This window comes from Macaca fascicularis, chromosome 14 (genome assembly GCF_037993035.2).
Source record: "Macaca fascicularis isolate 582-1 chromosome 14, T2T-MFA8v1.1".
In the NCBI taxonomy this organism is placed as follows: domain Eukaryota; kingdom Metazoa; phylum Chordata; class Mammalia; order Primates; family Cercopithecidae; genus Macaca; species Macaca fascicularis.
Window position 1 is genome coordinate 98872301 of NC_088388.1, and position 14900 is coordinate 98887200.

Consider the following 14900-nt stretch of genomic DNA (forward strand, 5'->3'; position numbering starts at 1 on the left):
ATGTGCCTAATTTTTTGTACTTTTTGTGTAGATGGGGTCTTACTTTATTGCCTTTGCTGGTTTTAAACTCCTAGCTTAAGTCATTCTCTCACCTTGGCCTCCTTGGCAAGCTTATCTATTCTCAGTGTCAGTAACCATCTATTTGGTTACCATTTCATAATCTCTCTGATGAACCTGCATCTCCCTTAAGTTTGCAGAATCTTAACATCAACACGAATGTCCTGGAGGCAATGATTTAGTTAGCAAATTTAGTTAGCAATGATTAAATTTAAAGGTGGGATTTAAAGGCATGAGATTAACTGCTGGGATTAAAGGCATGAGCCACTGTGCCTGGCCGCAAACTGCCAGAGTCTTAGAAGTATTTCCAAGATCAGCAAATTGTCCAGCTTAGTTGATACTGGACATAGAAAAAATTTCCAGTTACTTATTTCTCTTCAGAGTTAATCATAATTAGTTTGTACTTTTTAAAATTTGATCTGTATAGTAAACTTACTGTTTCTTATGGACATAAAGGAAAGTTAGTTCAATCCATTTCAGGCAGGATGCTCAACCTTTCTAACCAAACACCTTGGGAATTAAAATATGGAAATTTCTCAATAAAAAAGAAAATTTCATCGTTTTTCCCACTTAATAGTATTAATCTGTATATATTCGATAATAAAACTTAGAAAATGAATTTCAATCCACTTTTTTATGTTCCATAGTGAATTTGCCTACTTTTCAAGAACATGAGGTATTACTTAGAGCCTAGTAAAAACACATGTGCTACACGGAACACATCTCCTACTACATAATAAATTTTAGTGAACGAATTTCCTGTCTGTATATGTAGAATATAAGTGAAATGTTGGTTTCCTCACTGCATCTTAATAATAAAGAACTGATCTATGTGAATGGCTATTGTAATATTAAGGTAAACTTTTAAAAGTTAGTTTACAAATTTTCCTGACAAAGTATTTAGCTTGGGCTTCTGACTGTCTTCCCTTCTTTCCTACTTACCCCTCTCTCTCTTCTTGCATTCTTCCTTCCCTTCCCCCATCATTTTTCCTCCCCTCCCCTCCCCTCTCCTCCCCTCTCCCCTCCCCTGCCGTCTCCTCTCCCCTCCCCTTCCCTCTCCTCCCCTTCCCTCTCCTCCCCTTCCCTCTCCTCCCCTCTCCTCTCCCCTCTCCTCCCCTCTCCTCTCCCCTCTCCTCTCCCCTATCCTCCCCTCTCCTCTCCCCTCTCCTCCACTCTCCTCCTCTCTCCTCTCCCGTCTCCTCCCCTCTCCCCTCTCCCCTCTCCCCCCTCTCCCCCCCTCTCCTCCCTTCCCCTCCCCTCTCCCCTCCCCTCCTCCCTCCCCTCCCCTCCTCTCCTCCCTCCCCTCCCCTCCTCAATACGACAACTAATAGAATTTTCAGAAAACACTAAAAAATATTAAAGTAACATTTTTCACACTCGCACTGTAATCTGAATTTGCTTGCAGCTCCAAAGGTTTTCAGTAATGTCTTCAAAAGAAACAATTTTCATAAGAATAAAACAGTTTCCTCAAAATTCAGATTTTACTGTATTTTTTCTCTTACAGAATATTCAAAAGCTCTTCCTGGTCTCTCCACTTCATATGCCACTTTGTTAAGAATTAAGAAGAGTTCATCTTCATCTCTCTTTGGTTCCAAAACCAGACCACGAAACAGCAGCCCTCCATTGGGAACACTGAGTGCTTCTTCACCCAGCTGGCGAGGGGCAGCTCAGCATTATTATTCCCCCGTCAATCTTTATCATTCCTCAGATGCCTTCAAACAAGATGGTAAGTGTCAAAGAAAAATGGCTCCAGATAGAATAAAGGAGGCAAAGAAGACTGATTTAAGACTCTTGCAGTAGAGATCAAGACTATTCCGATAGGAGAGAGTGATTTAACTCAACTCTGCTAAAAATGAAAACAGGAGAGTTTTTAAAGCTGGGGTGAGCTAGTAGAAAATTGGAGGATGATAGGGGAGATACTGGTTAACGTGACTAGGCCATCTGTGTTTATTGATTGGTGCTTATTGAAGTTAGGCTACTACCCTCTCATAGAGACTGGGAGATGGAGACCCTGTTTCTTGATGGTTATATTTCAAATGGAGAGCTCCCAGGCCCTGAGACAGACATTACTGGGTTACAAAAATGACGAGAGCCTGAAAGACTATTTACATCTCAAAGTGGCAGAGAATACATTTACACTTGCAGCTTTCTAAAGTAAATGCTCTAAGGAATGGGAGATTAGAAGACTATAGTCAGGAAGAAACCTGTCTGAAGTTTATAAAGGTGAGAGGAGTGCTAAGCTGTGTTGGTTGTAAGTTAGTCTTCTGCTCTAAACATCTTTAAAGAATTTGTGTGCATTTTTATTTAATTGCACTGTATACCAATTCTAATTTAGGATTAAGACTAAATGCATTCATATACTGAAAGTAAAAATAGACATTTTTGGGAGGGTAATTTGACAGTGAATATCAGAAACATAAAACAGACTTATCCTTCAATCCAGTGGTTTTATTTCTGGAAGTGTATTCTGTGTAAGAAAATAATAAACAGAGCACATAATGATATGTATATAGCATATATACTATATGCTTAGCATTACTGAATGGAAAATAAGAAATAATCTATACATCCAACACTAAGATATCAGTTAAATTAAGGACTGATCTACAGCTATTAGCTTTATAGTTTGAACGACATTTTCTAGATGTTCTCTACCTTTATCGTTTTGGGATCTATCGACAAAATAATGCCTGGCTCATTAACAGCAAGATAAACTGGCACCTGTTATTACTAGTCTCTGTCCAGTCTGTTTTATATAGAAATGAGTTTCAGTTTTCTCAACACACATGTGAAGTAGATACTGTTACTGTCTTCTATAGAAATGAAAACTCTGGGACAGATAAGTATTTTTCACAATGTCACACTGCTAATAGGTATCACAGCCAATTTTTATTCACATCAGCAATGATACTAAGACTAGTGCACTTAGGCTACATTTCATTTACGACTGATGAAAGAATAAACATTCAAAGATACATTTTAGAGGAACTTAGATACTGGAAATATTCTGGGAATGACAATTAGGTGGTGGTGCCAGGTGCAGGCAAACTTATCCTTTGTGATTATACCAATTGTTGCCATGTGGAACATTGTCTCATAGTGTTGGCATCTAAATTATATGTAAGCATTTTGTTAGAATTCCAAAAATGTTTTATTTTCCAAAATACTTAATGTGAGTTTTTAACTTTCTATTACCCTTAAGCCTAATATGAAATGTAATCAGTCAGAGATGTGTTTGGATTTGTTTTCTTGAGGCATTATTATCTTGTGGAAAGGCAGTAAGGTAGAAAATCGAGTGATCAGAACTATGATCTACTTTTATAGTTGGTATAATTTTCACCTAACTAGTGTTCTGCCTCCTTGTTCTCTAGTGTCAAATGGCAGTTAAGGTGGTCACAATGGTAAATATAAGTATGAATTCAAATCCATGGAAATAATGAGAACAATAAATATTGGGACATAAAATGGAGCCAGCTGTGAGACCAGTTCAAGGTGTCTACTATTAATGCCTATACACCTACTGTGAACTGGTCCCGTTTTGGGTAATTAGCCAGAAAAGAAAGAAAATCTGGTCAATTACATATTTCACAGTATTTCAAACATTAAAATGGAATTGTTATTCAGGAAAAGCACAATTCTCTGACACATTGATTAGACAGTTTTTTTTTTTTTTTCTGGAAAATCGTCATTAAGAGTTTATTAGATATGATGGCCAGTGACCCGAACATGACTTTTACTGTACCCGTGATAATAAGTTTCATCTCTTTCAATAAAGGCAGATGCAACCCAAACAGAAACAACAAAATGAGAAGAAATAATTCTCTAAAACTGTGCTCCTCAATCTTTACAAATAAAATCTCTGTTAAAGTAAGACACGCCTTCAAAGATTGAGGTAGAGCAAGATAATCTCACTTACAAAAAGCTCCCATGTGATGGTGATGCTGCTGGTCTGTGGACGATACTTACTGAGTCACAAGGCTCTGGGCTGGGGATCAGTTTAATATAACTTAGTCCTCTGCTAATTTAGTTTAATCCATATTTAGAGTATCAGGAAGAATGGATAATCTGAGTATTTTCCAAGTAATCTTGCGTAACTGCTGTTTTCTCTTCTGAGCATTTTATAAATCTTAGCTAGATGCGACTTTGAGTTCTTTCTCTCTGACAGGAGGCTGACATATGGCTTTTGTCAGGTAATTCCCTTTAGCCTTAATAGAGAGTAAAGCTGAAGTTGACATGCTCTTGTGAAAAATGAGGAAACTAACAGAGCCTGAATAGAAAATCATCCCACTCCTGTTCAGAGTTAAGCCAAGAAATACCCCAGACAGAGCAAAGATTTTTATGAAAAATATAAAGACTCAGCTTGCAGAGCAATTTGGGGAAGCAATTCCACTTCCGGATATACAACTTGGAGAAACCTTTCCATATGAGTACAAAGAAATAAAATGCATCTTTACTGCAATATATGTCTAATAGTAAAGGTTGGAAACAACTCAGATGTCCATCAAAAAGGGAATGGACACATTGTATTTTTTTTTAATTTAATGGAGAACTAAAACTGTTAAAGTGAATACAAAGAAAATGGATAGACCTCAAAATAGAGAGTGAACAAGGTGAGTTATGGAGTATTATTTATAATATGATATCACTTATGTAAAACAATGGAAAAATATATCCTATTTATGGATACACATAAGTGGTATAATTTTAAAACATGAATTTGAGATAGCAAGTTGACTACAGTGCTTACCACTGAGGACAAAGGGAGAATGAGAGCAGGAAATAAGTACCAGGAGAGGATTGAATATACATTATCTCAACTTAGTGATACTTTATTTCTTGAAAGAAAAAAATCTGAAACAAATATAACACCTGTAGTGACTAGACACTAAAATGTCTCACAGTAATTCCCACTTCTTGGCATTTACAGTGTAATCTCTCACTTTATCTGTTGGCTATGGCTATTAAGTTGCTTCTGGAGAATAGACTATAAATAAAGTAATGGGATATGACTCCTAACAGTGGGTTACAGAAGCCACTGGCTTCCATCTTTTTTTTTTTTTTGCTTTCTGGCTTGCTCATATTGATGGAAGTCAGCTCATGCTGAGAGCTGTCCTGTTGACAGACCCACTGGGAATGGCCTCTGGCCAACAGCCCAAGAGTAAGTGAAGCACTCAGTCCAACACCCCTAAGGAATTTGAATCCTACGAGTAGTCACGTGAGTGAGTTTACAAGTGTATCCGTACCTATTCGAACATTGGGATGAGACAGCTTCCCACCTTGTGAAAGACACAGAGCAAGGGTTGAGCCGCACCTGCTTCCTTGACCCACGAAGGCTGTGAGGTAATCAACACATAATCTTTGTTCATTTTCTGGGCTTCTTTTCTACTATTTTTACTATAATTCTATATATCTGCAGAAAATCATTCTCATAGTTTCATAGCTTTAAAGTTTCCTTTACATATTTCCTCTATTTTAAATTTCTGTGTCATCTTGTGATCCTCTCAACAGGTTGGTATTCTTTTCTAGGAAGCCAGTTCCTCTATTCAGCCCAGATTTGTTTATTCAGGTCTTGATTATGCATTCTTCTTTGTTCTCCTTTATATTTTGTACAAGGCCTACTTTTTAGTCCTATTTGTTACATAAACAGATGCTGCAGAGAAAATCTGTAAAAAACAGCAAATGCTGCAATTAGAAGAGATAAAATTTCAATCTTTCTACTACTTGCTCACAGTTTATATTAAATGTATTATACTTTATTCATTACATTAGAAATTGTGAAATATTTAAAATATAAAGGAAATAATTCATGAAAACCTCTTGTGACTATATATATTAACTTTATTAAACTTTAATCTTTTCCCAAATTTGCTTCAGTGTTTTTTGACATAAAATTTAAGTTGAGAGTTCTTATTTTGCTTGGATTGTGTCTCCCACTTTCTCCACTCTTAGAGGAACCACTGTACTTACTTTGTCATTTATATGCATGTGTTTATATTTCTGTACATATGAAGCCTATAATATATGAAGCCTGTATTTCTGTACATATGAAGCTTACGTACTGTTTTTTAAAAAATTTATGTCAATGATTCTGTGTATATCATTCATGATCCACCTTTTCTGGATCAACATTATATCCTAGAGATTCATGTATCTTGATATCTTCAGTTCTGAGTTCATTTCATTTCCTATAAAGCATACTGCACTATGACTCTATTACAATTTCTTTATCCATTCCCTTTTTGTAAATATTTTGGTTGTTTCTAATTTTATGCTGTTATATGTCAAATGCATTTTTTCATGCCTCATTGGTAATTGTGTTAAATGTATTTTAGGAGTGCAATTTTTATATAAAAGCATTGTAACATTTCCAGATACCTTCAAATTGCTTTCCAAAGTGATTGACACTTGTACCAACATGGTATGAGTGTTCATATTTCTCCACATTGTCACCAACATATAATTTTTTGGCAGTCTCTTGAGTATAGTACAATATTTTATTGTGGTTTACTTTGCATTTTCTTGACTAGTGAGGTTGAAATTTCACATATTGGACATTCTGGATTTTTCTAATGCATATTTCTTATTTACATATGTTGACTGTTTCTATTAGAATATTTTACTTTCATTGAACTGTAGGAAATTTACAAATCAATTGATCACTAATTGATTAAATGCGTTGCAGATATATTCTCAGAATGTAGCTTATCTTTTTACTGTTTCAGTAGCATCTTTAGTTAAGCAGAATTTTTTGATTTTTCTGTAATGCAATATAGCAATATTTTCCTTTGTAGTCTGTGCTTTCCATATCCTAAAAAAAAACCCTTTTTCACCTTAAATTTTTATTTTCTTTCAAATGTAAATTTTGATTTTCATATTAAGGTGTTTACTGAGATTATTTTTGTATATAATATGAGGTAATTACCTGATTTTATTTGTTTTCTATTTTTGGAGACTGTGTATTGACTAATGTCAATGATCTCCACTGATTTGTGAAAGCACTCCCTCATACATTTTCAAACATGCTTTAAATCCTTCAGTAACATGGTTTAATTTTTTCGAAAATGGTTTTCACATCTTAAGTTTATTCCTAGATCTCATACGGTTTTTGCCTCCTAGAAAATAATAACATAGTAAGCATAGCATAGTGTTTGTTAAGTTGGTATATAGAGCCCTATCACTCTGTTTCTGTTGTCTTTCTGTTTTTGCTCATATGGCCTTGTCTAATAATATGTGTTAGATACTGTATTCAGGAAAATTGCTTGTAAAAATAGCCAGCTGTGTGGTTAGGAGGAACACAGAAAAGGTTTGGTTAAAGGTAGCCAGTGTCTGCCACACACTTTGATTTCTTTAGGATATTTTCATTTTTCCCTTGCTTTCTGTTAGACAGATTGTTTTCTATATTTAATTCCTCTTTCTTTTTTTATATCTTTTTTGCATCATATAACTGTTTCTTTTGTGATTACCATTAACTTAGTCTATAGTGGTTTTCAGTAATGAAATTAAGAAATTTCCCAAGTATAATGTTATTCAATAATTTTATTTTTTCAAACAGAAAATATTTGCATGCTTTAAGTACTTACTGTTTTTTCTTTTGCTAATTTTCCCTTATTTACAAAAATATGTTTAATAATCAATACTTAATTATATTTTCTGTAACATTAGTATCTATAGTCATAATTTCTTCCATTATATAATTTTTCTCTCTGTGTTCACTTTTTGGATAAAGAACATTTTGTAGTTAAAAAGGATATCACTGTCGCAAACTATTTTAGTCTTTATATGTCTGAAAATATCTTTATTTTGCCATTACTCTTGAGTGATGGATGATTTGGCAGGGTGTAAAATTTCTGGATTGATAGTTATGTTCCCTTAATACTTTAAATATCTGCTGGCCTCTTTTGTAGCAGGCAGGTGTGTTATCAATCTAGTTGTTATTTTATTTGTTAATAGACTGTCCTGTGGAAGTTATTTTTTTCCAATGCTTGACATTTTGTACCTTTACTATGTACTTTCTAAAAGTTTATTTTTGCTTATCGACCCAGCACTTATGAGACAATTCAAAAGAAAATATAATATAGAAATATAATTTCAAAGAAATTGTAACATCTTTCTTTTCAAATGTGCAAAATCCAGCTCTGTTTCTGATTCATCTATTCTTCATTTCTACACTTTTGGTGTGTTATAATTGCTTGCTTAGTTTAAGGAAGTCCATTCCTGCGTTTATATTTTGGAGTATATTAAGCATATTTATTTTAAAGTCCTGATAGATAGAAGTTTAAGTGTATTTTATCTGGAATAAATTCTTATTGCTGTTATTGACTTTGACTATTTTTTTTTGCAACATAGAATTTTTTATCTATGTTGTAATTTTTGGTTTTCTTCGCAGGTACATACAGAAAGGAAGTATTTTTACTATTTTATTTTCCCCCTCTCAACTCTGTGGTTTCCTCTTATTTTTAACCAATTCATGGTCACTGCCATCTTGTCCTTCCAAACTCTAGATAAGAACCAGTTCTTATAATGACATTTTGAGGCATTATATTTCTGTTTGGGATATTGAGATTCAGTCACTGTGCCTGGGAATAGCTTAATTAAGTTCAGAGTCAAGAAGCTTTATCTACCTGCTTTCATCTTTGCAGGTCCACACCTTTCAATGTACTGTAGCCTCACATGCTCACAGAAACAGACACACATACATACACACAAAAGGCATCCAACCTGTTGTTATAGGTATCATGACTGAGGTATATACAGTATTATTTGGTAACATAGAAGAGAGGCATCAAATCTAACCTGTGTTGTATGACTAAGTGAGTCAAAATTGAGGAAGTGATACTGGATCTAAAATATAGTGCATGTGTAGAAGTACATTATAGATAAAATAAATCATGTATTCAAAGGCAAAGAGGTAAGACAGCACAGTCCTGTGTTTAAGGAACTGCACGTTATATATTATACTTGTAGCAAAGTGTGAATGGCTGCAATGAAATTATAAATAGACTTAGTCTTCTTTTTAAGGAGTCTAAAAATTTTATCTGTATTAACAGCAAGCCTCGATTAATCAGTGGAATCTTTTTAGCAGCAGTTGCCCGAGAGACCTCTGAGCATGCAGATTTAAAATAATAATAATAATAAAATCTCTCTCATAGGAGGAAGGAAATAAGGGGGGTCAGAAAGAAGTTTTCATATTTTTTTTTTTTTTTTTTTTTTTTTGAGACGGAGTCTCGCTCTGTCGCCCGGGCTGGAGTGCAGTGGCCGGATCTCAGCTCACTGCAAGCTCCGCCTCCCGGGTTTTACGCCATTCTCCTGCCTCAGCCTCCCGAATAGCTGGGACTACAGGCGCCCGCCACCTCGCCCGGCTAGTTTTTTTTGTATTTTTTTTTAGTTTTCATATTTATAAAGGAAAAAACTGATAATTATCTCAAGGAAAGCAGTACTGGCAGAGATAAAGAGAAAATAATAGTTTATCACCCTGTATTCTACTAGAGTGTCTCCACATAGCTATATTTGGTCAGAGCAGTTGTCTTCATTGACTTTTTTTTTTTTTTTAATGTGAGGCAGGGCTTCACTCTGTGGCCCAGGCTAGAGTGCAATGGCATGATCTTGGCTCCCTGCAACCTCTGCCTCTGGGGTTCAAGTGATTCTTTCATCTCAGCCTCCCTGGTAGCTGGGGCTACAGGGTCACACTACCACGCTCAGCTAATTTTTGTGTTTTTTGGTAGAGATAGGGTTTCACCATGTTGGCCAGGCTTGTCTCGAACTCCTGACCTCTGGCGATCCACCCACCTTGACCTCCCAAAGTGCTAGGATTACAGCCATGAGCTGCTGTGCCCCATCCATTTGTTGGTTCTTTTTAAGTTTTATTATGTCTAATTGTCTTCTGTTTGTCCTGAAATGTTTTCAACATTATAACAGCAATAGCCTGAATCCATTATAGAATTTGAACCATGTGGGATTAAATTAAAAGGTATAATTTTAAAGAAGACTAGACTAGTTTGTTAGAGTAAATTCCAGTAGAAACACGAGCAGCATATAGTGATAACAAATATTTTTGTTAGGTCTGTTTTGGCCCAGAAACATCTTCATAGAGACAAAGTATATATCTGTAATAACTTATACATAGCTTTGTTCCTAAATTTTTAACAAATATTTTTAGAGGTTTATAAACAGATTGGCTCTAAAAAGTAGCTTGAATGCCTCTTTTATACAATTACTTTACCTCTCTGTATTATAATGATAACAATACTCAAAATGCTTTCTGAATGTTTTTGACTCAAATTTTTATGCAGCTCTCTCAACTATTTTTCTTTGATTGGTCAATAACATATTTAGAATAGGATTACAATGAACATAAAACATCTGTACAGGTTTACTAAACAAAGATGTACTTTTAAAATTTTTTCTGTAGGAGATATTTGCCATCCACTGTGTGCAAGATGTACATTAACTCATCACAAGACAGTTATTATTGTTTTAATCTCTAAAGTTTTGAAAGTATTTGATAAGTATCATGACTATATAGCATATTCATATGTGTTATGCTTTCTATGTGAAATAGAATAAAATAATAGTTATATAGATCTTCAGAAATATGTACAATGATTATGGTCTAGTACTAAATCAGTAACATGAATAGCTCATTATAAGAGTAATTTGTGAAAAAAAAAACTTTATGAACCTTTATATAATGGCTGCTGCTTCTTTGTAAACTAATGATAGCATTCTGTCTTAGTCCATTTTGTGATACTGTTACAGTATATCACAGACTGGGTAATTTAAAATGAGGAGAAATGTGCTGGCTCACAATTCTGGAGGCGGGAAAGTCCAGTACAAAGTGCTGGAATCTGGTGGGGACATTCTTGCTGCATCATGACATGGTGAAGGTGGAAGGACAGAGAGAGTGAGAGCAAGAATGGATAATGCAATTGCAACAGTAATGGCCTAATCACGTCTTAAAGATCCCACCTCTTAATACTGTTACAATATCAATTAACTGAACGTAAATTTTAAAGGGGAAACACTTTGAAATCATAGTTGATACCCTGTAGTATTTTATTAAATAGAAAGTTAAGTATCAGTGAATATGAAATAATTTTTGTTTATACATGCATAATCATGGAATCATTTATCTAAATTTAAGTAAGATATATGGAAAACTAAAAGAACTTTGCATATATTATTTTACTACCCTCAAGGGAATTTACATTAGTAAAATGATGTATCTTTATCTTCAGTGGTCATGTTGATGATGTATTTTAGTCACAGATACTAAATTTTATTATAGTAGTTCACTTAAACAATGACAAATCCCATCTAAATGTGAGCTGTTGTTTCAAATATTTGCATATTCATGGAATGTATCTGTATCTGTACTTGCTATATTCTATTTCCAGTGAGAATTAGAAAACATCGTGTCTGATTCCACTTTGTTATTTATCATAGTAGTTAGATCATTTTAGCAACCAAAGGTATTCCATTTAGAGCAAATTTAGTGATTGTGTTGTGATATTTGAAAAGTGTGATTTACAAAAAAAAAAAAAAGAAAATGAGGAAGCTTTTGGTTATATTTTAATTAGCTCTGTGTTTTAAAAGATATTCCCTGGTGATACAATTAAAGAAGCATCAACATTTTTAGTGATCTGAAATGGTGAAAATGCATATTCTAATGTACTTAAAAATATTTTCATAGAGGTTAATCTGATAATTTGCTATACATATGGCCACATTTAGGGAATACAGAAAAAGGCTGCATTCAGAATTATTTTGTCGCATGACAATGAAAATATGGTTGTGAATATTGTGCACTGGCCCATATTAGGCCAAGAGAATTCAAATGTTATACCTTGGTCATCCCCAGGCTTTATAATAGAAAATAATCAAGAAAGGCACAATAGTCAATCACTGATACTTGATTGAGGTGAGGAGATGGATATAGTCAATGAATAAAAACTTCTGAGCTAGTCTCATAAAAGAAAGAAGAGAAATGGAACAGTATCTGGAAAGGTGAGTACTGCTCACTGGCATTGAGCAACCAGAAAAGCCCTCAGTATCTACTCTGTTTTCAACCTGATATTGTTATTTTGGATAACAGCTTTGATCCCTTGAAATTGTGTCAGTGCAAATGTTTCATAGACCTAAGAGGTATAATGTGGTTTAAAAAGGAACAGCTGAGTTGTTAATAATTATTCTAAAGTAGTTATTTGAGTACAGAGTGACATTTAAGTGATTTAAAAAATTGGCCAAGGTTTAAATTAAAAAAATTTCAAGGTAATGTAGGTTAATTGAAAGCCCTTATGAGTTAACACCTCAGACACATGCAGGATATATTTCAGGGGACATAGGCAGGGATTATTAACCAGAACTGACACTATACCTGTTCCTCCCTCTGTAAATATAAACTGGTACTTGACTTCATCTGTTTTTATTGTTATGATTTTAGTAGGAGTCAACTTAATTAAGTGTTGGGTGCATTTCATTCTTCTATTTGTGATGAGATGGTTAGGTTAAGATATTTTATCTTTGGATAGAGACAGTCTGGATTAGGAGTGATTCAAACTAGATAGCTCAGACATTTTTTGGTGGGGGAGGCGAGGAGCATGTTCTTGAGATTCAGAGACTGCAATGCTGTTTTTGGTGGAGAAGTGGTGGTCCTTAGAGGAAGCAGATTATTTTTCTACTAAAGCTAAGCACATAATTTTGCTCTCTTTAATTCCCTCAATGGTAAACACAATCTTCAGTTTATAAACCCTCTGTGTCTACACAGGCTTTTAAAATGTTTAGCACTGTCTTCTGACAATTGGAAGATTCCTGCATCTTCAAATTTGTTGCCTTATGTTGTCAGTACTTTTGGCTAAATTTTATCATTAACATGATTTATTACCAAATTTGACCTGGCACGTGGGCAGTGGCATCTTGACTCAAAGCAACCCCTTTGGTGACAATTTTCTGTTGTTTCCTCAAAATACTTTTTGTTCATGAATTGTTTTAGAGACACAAGCACAAAATGTAAATGATCTTTTATGAAAATGAGAATTCTCTCTCAGAGGGGGAAAGTGTATTTTATTTGGATGACACTCTTCTAAGTAAAATACATCATGCCAGTTTCCCCAATTTAAAAAGTGAGACCATTCTAATAATAACTTTACAGTCTTACGACCATTCATCAAAACTTTGATTTTATTCTCTTATTGTAGTCTTAATTTTAGAGCTATTTATTATTTTATATTTACCTGCTTTTTCACCAATTTAAGTATATGTGATGTGAGCAGATACCATGTCATAGTCTCCTCTTTATTCTCTTTCAGCACTTAGAGTGGTGCATGGTTACTGGGAACTTTACAAATATTTTTAAATAAGAAGGCATCTATTTAAGAACTGCTTCATTTGTCTTGAAATCTGAAGTTAGGCTGAATTTCTATACCATGATAGGATATTTACTAAATATTGTTGAACACAATAGTGTATTTTGGATTATAATTGGAAAAGAGAAAAGAATAATGTCCACCTTCAACAAGATGACCTATTGGTTTGTCATCCTGTGAATCTTAGGTTGGTGCAAATGTAATTGAGGTTTTGTACCATGAATTTTAAATCGTAACTAGGCTCCAATACATCTTTATTAATCAAAATAGGAACCATTACAATCAACACATTTTTGCCAATGAAAAATAAATTTGTTTATTCCTGTAGCATAATAATCTGTGCTTCAGGATTCGACAAACTCTTGGAAAGCATTTTCTGCATCCTGCTGGTTGTGCAAGCGTTTTTCCTGCAAAAAAATGTTGCTGTGCTTGAAGAAGTGGTAGTTGGTTGGCTAGAGGTCAGGTGAATACAGTGAATGAGGCAAAATTTCATAGCTCAATTCGTTCAATTTTTTTTTTTTTTTAGCGTTTTTTTTTAAATTTATTTATTATTATTATACTTTAAGTTGTAGGGTACATGTGCATAACGTGCAGGTTTGTTACATATGTATACTTGTGCCATGTTGCTGTGCTGCACCCATCAACTCGTCAGCACCCATCAACTCGTCATTTACATCAGGTATAACTCCCAATGAAATCCCTCCCCCCTCCCCCCTCCCCATGATAGGCCCCGGTGTGTGATGTTCCCCTTCCCGAGTCCAAGTGATCTCATTGTTCAGTTCCCACCTATGAGTGAGAACATGCGGTGTTTGGTTTTCTGTTCTTGTGATAGTTTGCTAAGAATGATGGTTTCCAGCTGCATCCATGTCCCTACAAAGGACACAAACTCATCCTTTTTGATGGCTGCATAGTATTCCATGGTGTATACGTGCCACATTTTCTTAATCCAGTCTGTCACTGATGGACATTTGGGTTGATTCCAAGTCTTTGCTATTGTGAATAGTGCCACAATAAACATACGTGTGCATGTGTCTTTATAGCAGCATGATTTATAATCCTCTGGGTATATACCCAGTAATGGGATGGCTGGGTCATATGGTACATCTAGTTCTAGATCCTTGAGGAATCGCCATACTGTTTTCCATAATGGTTGAACTAGTTTACAGTCCCACCAGCAGTGTAAAAGTGTTCCTATTTCTCCACATCCTCTCCAGCACCTGTTGTTTCCTGACTTTTTAATGATTGCCATTCTAACTGGTGTGAGATGGTATCTCATTGTGGTTTTGATTTGCATTTCTCTGATGGCCAGTGATGATGAGCATTTTTTCATGTGTCTGTTGGCTGTATGAATGTCTTCTTTTGAGAAATGTCTGTTCATATCCTTTGCCCACTTTTTGATGGGGTTGTTTGTTTTTTTCTTGTAAATTTGAGTTCTTTGTAGGTTCTGGATATTAGCCCTTTGTCAGATGAGTAGATTGCAAA

The 14900-nt window shown here is 34.8% G+C and overlaps 1 protein-coding gene across 3 annotated transcripts in view; it reads left to right on the plus strand.

Moving 5' to 3' along the window:
• The window catches only part of CNTN5 (contactin 5), a 1343675-nt gene that overhangs the window by 788742 nt on the left and 540033 nt on the right, over positions 1 to 14900 (plus strand). For all 3 annotated transcript variants that reach the window (XR_012422789.1, XM_005579428.4, XM_065528914.1), the window contains exon 4: positions 1562 to 1783. Coding sequence is in view for 2 of the 3 variants with exons in the window: in XM_005579428.4 (XP_005579485.3) it covers positions 1562 to 1783 (222 nt within the window). In the remaining variant the exon portion in view is untranslated. The remainder of the gene's footprint in view (positions 1 to 1561; positions 1784 to 14900) is intronic.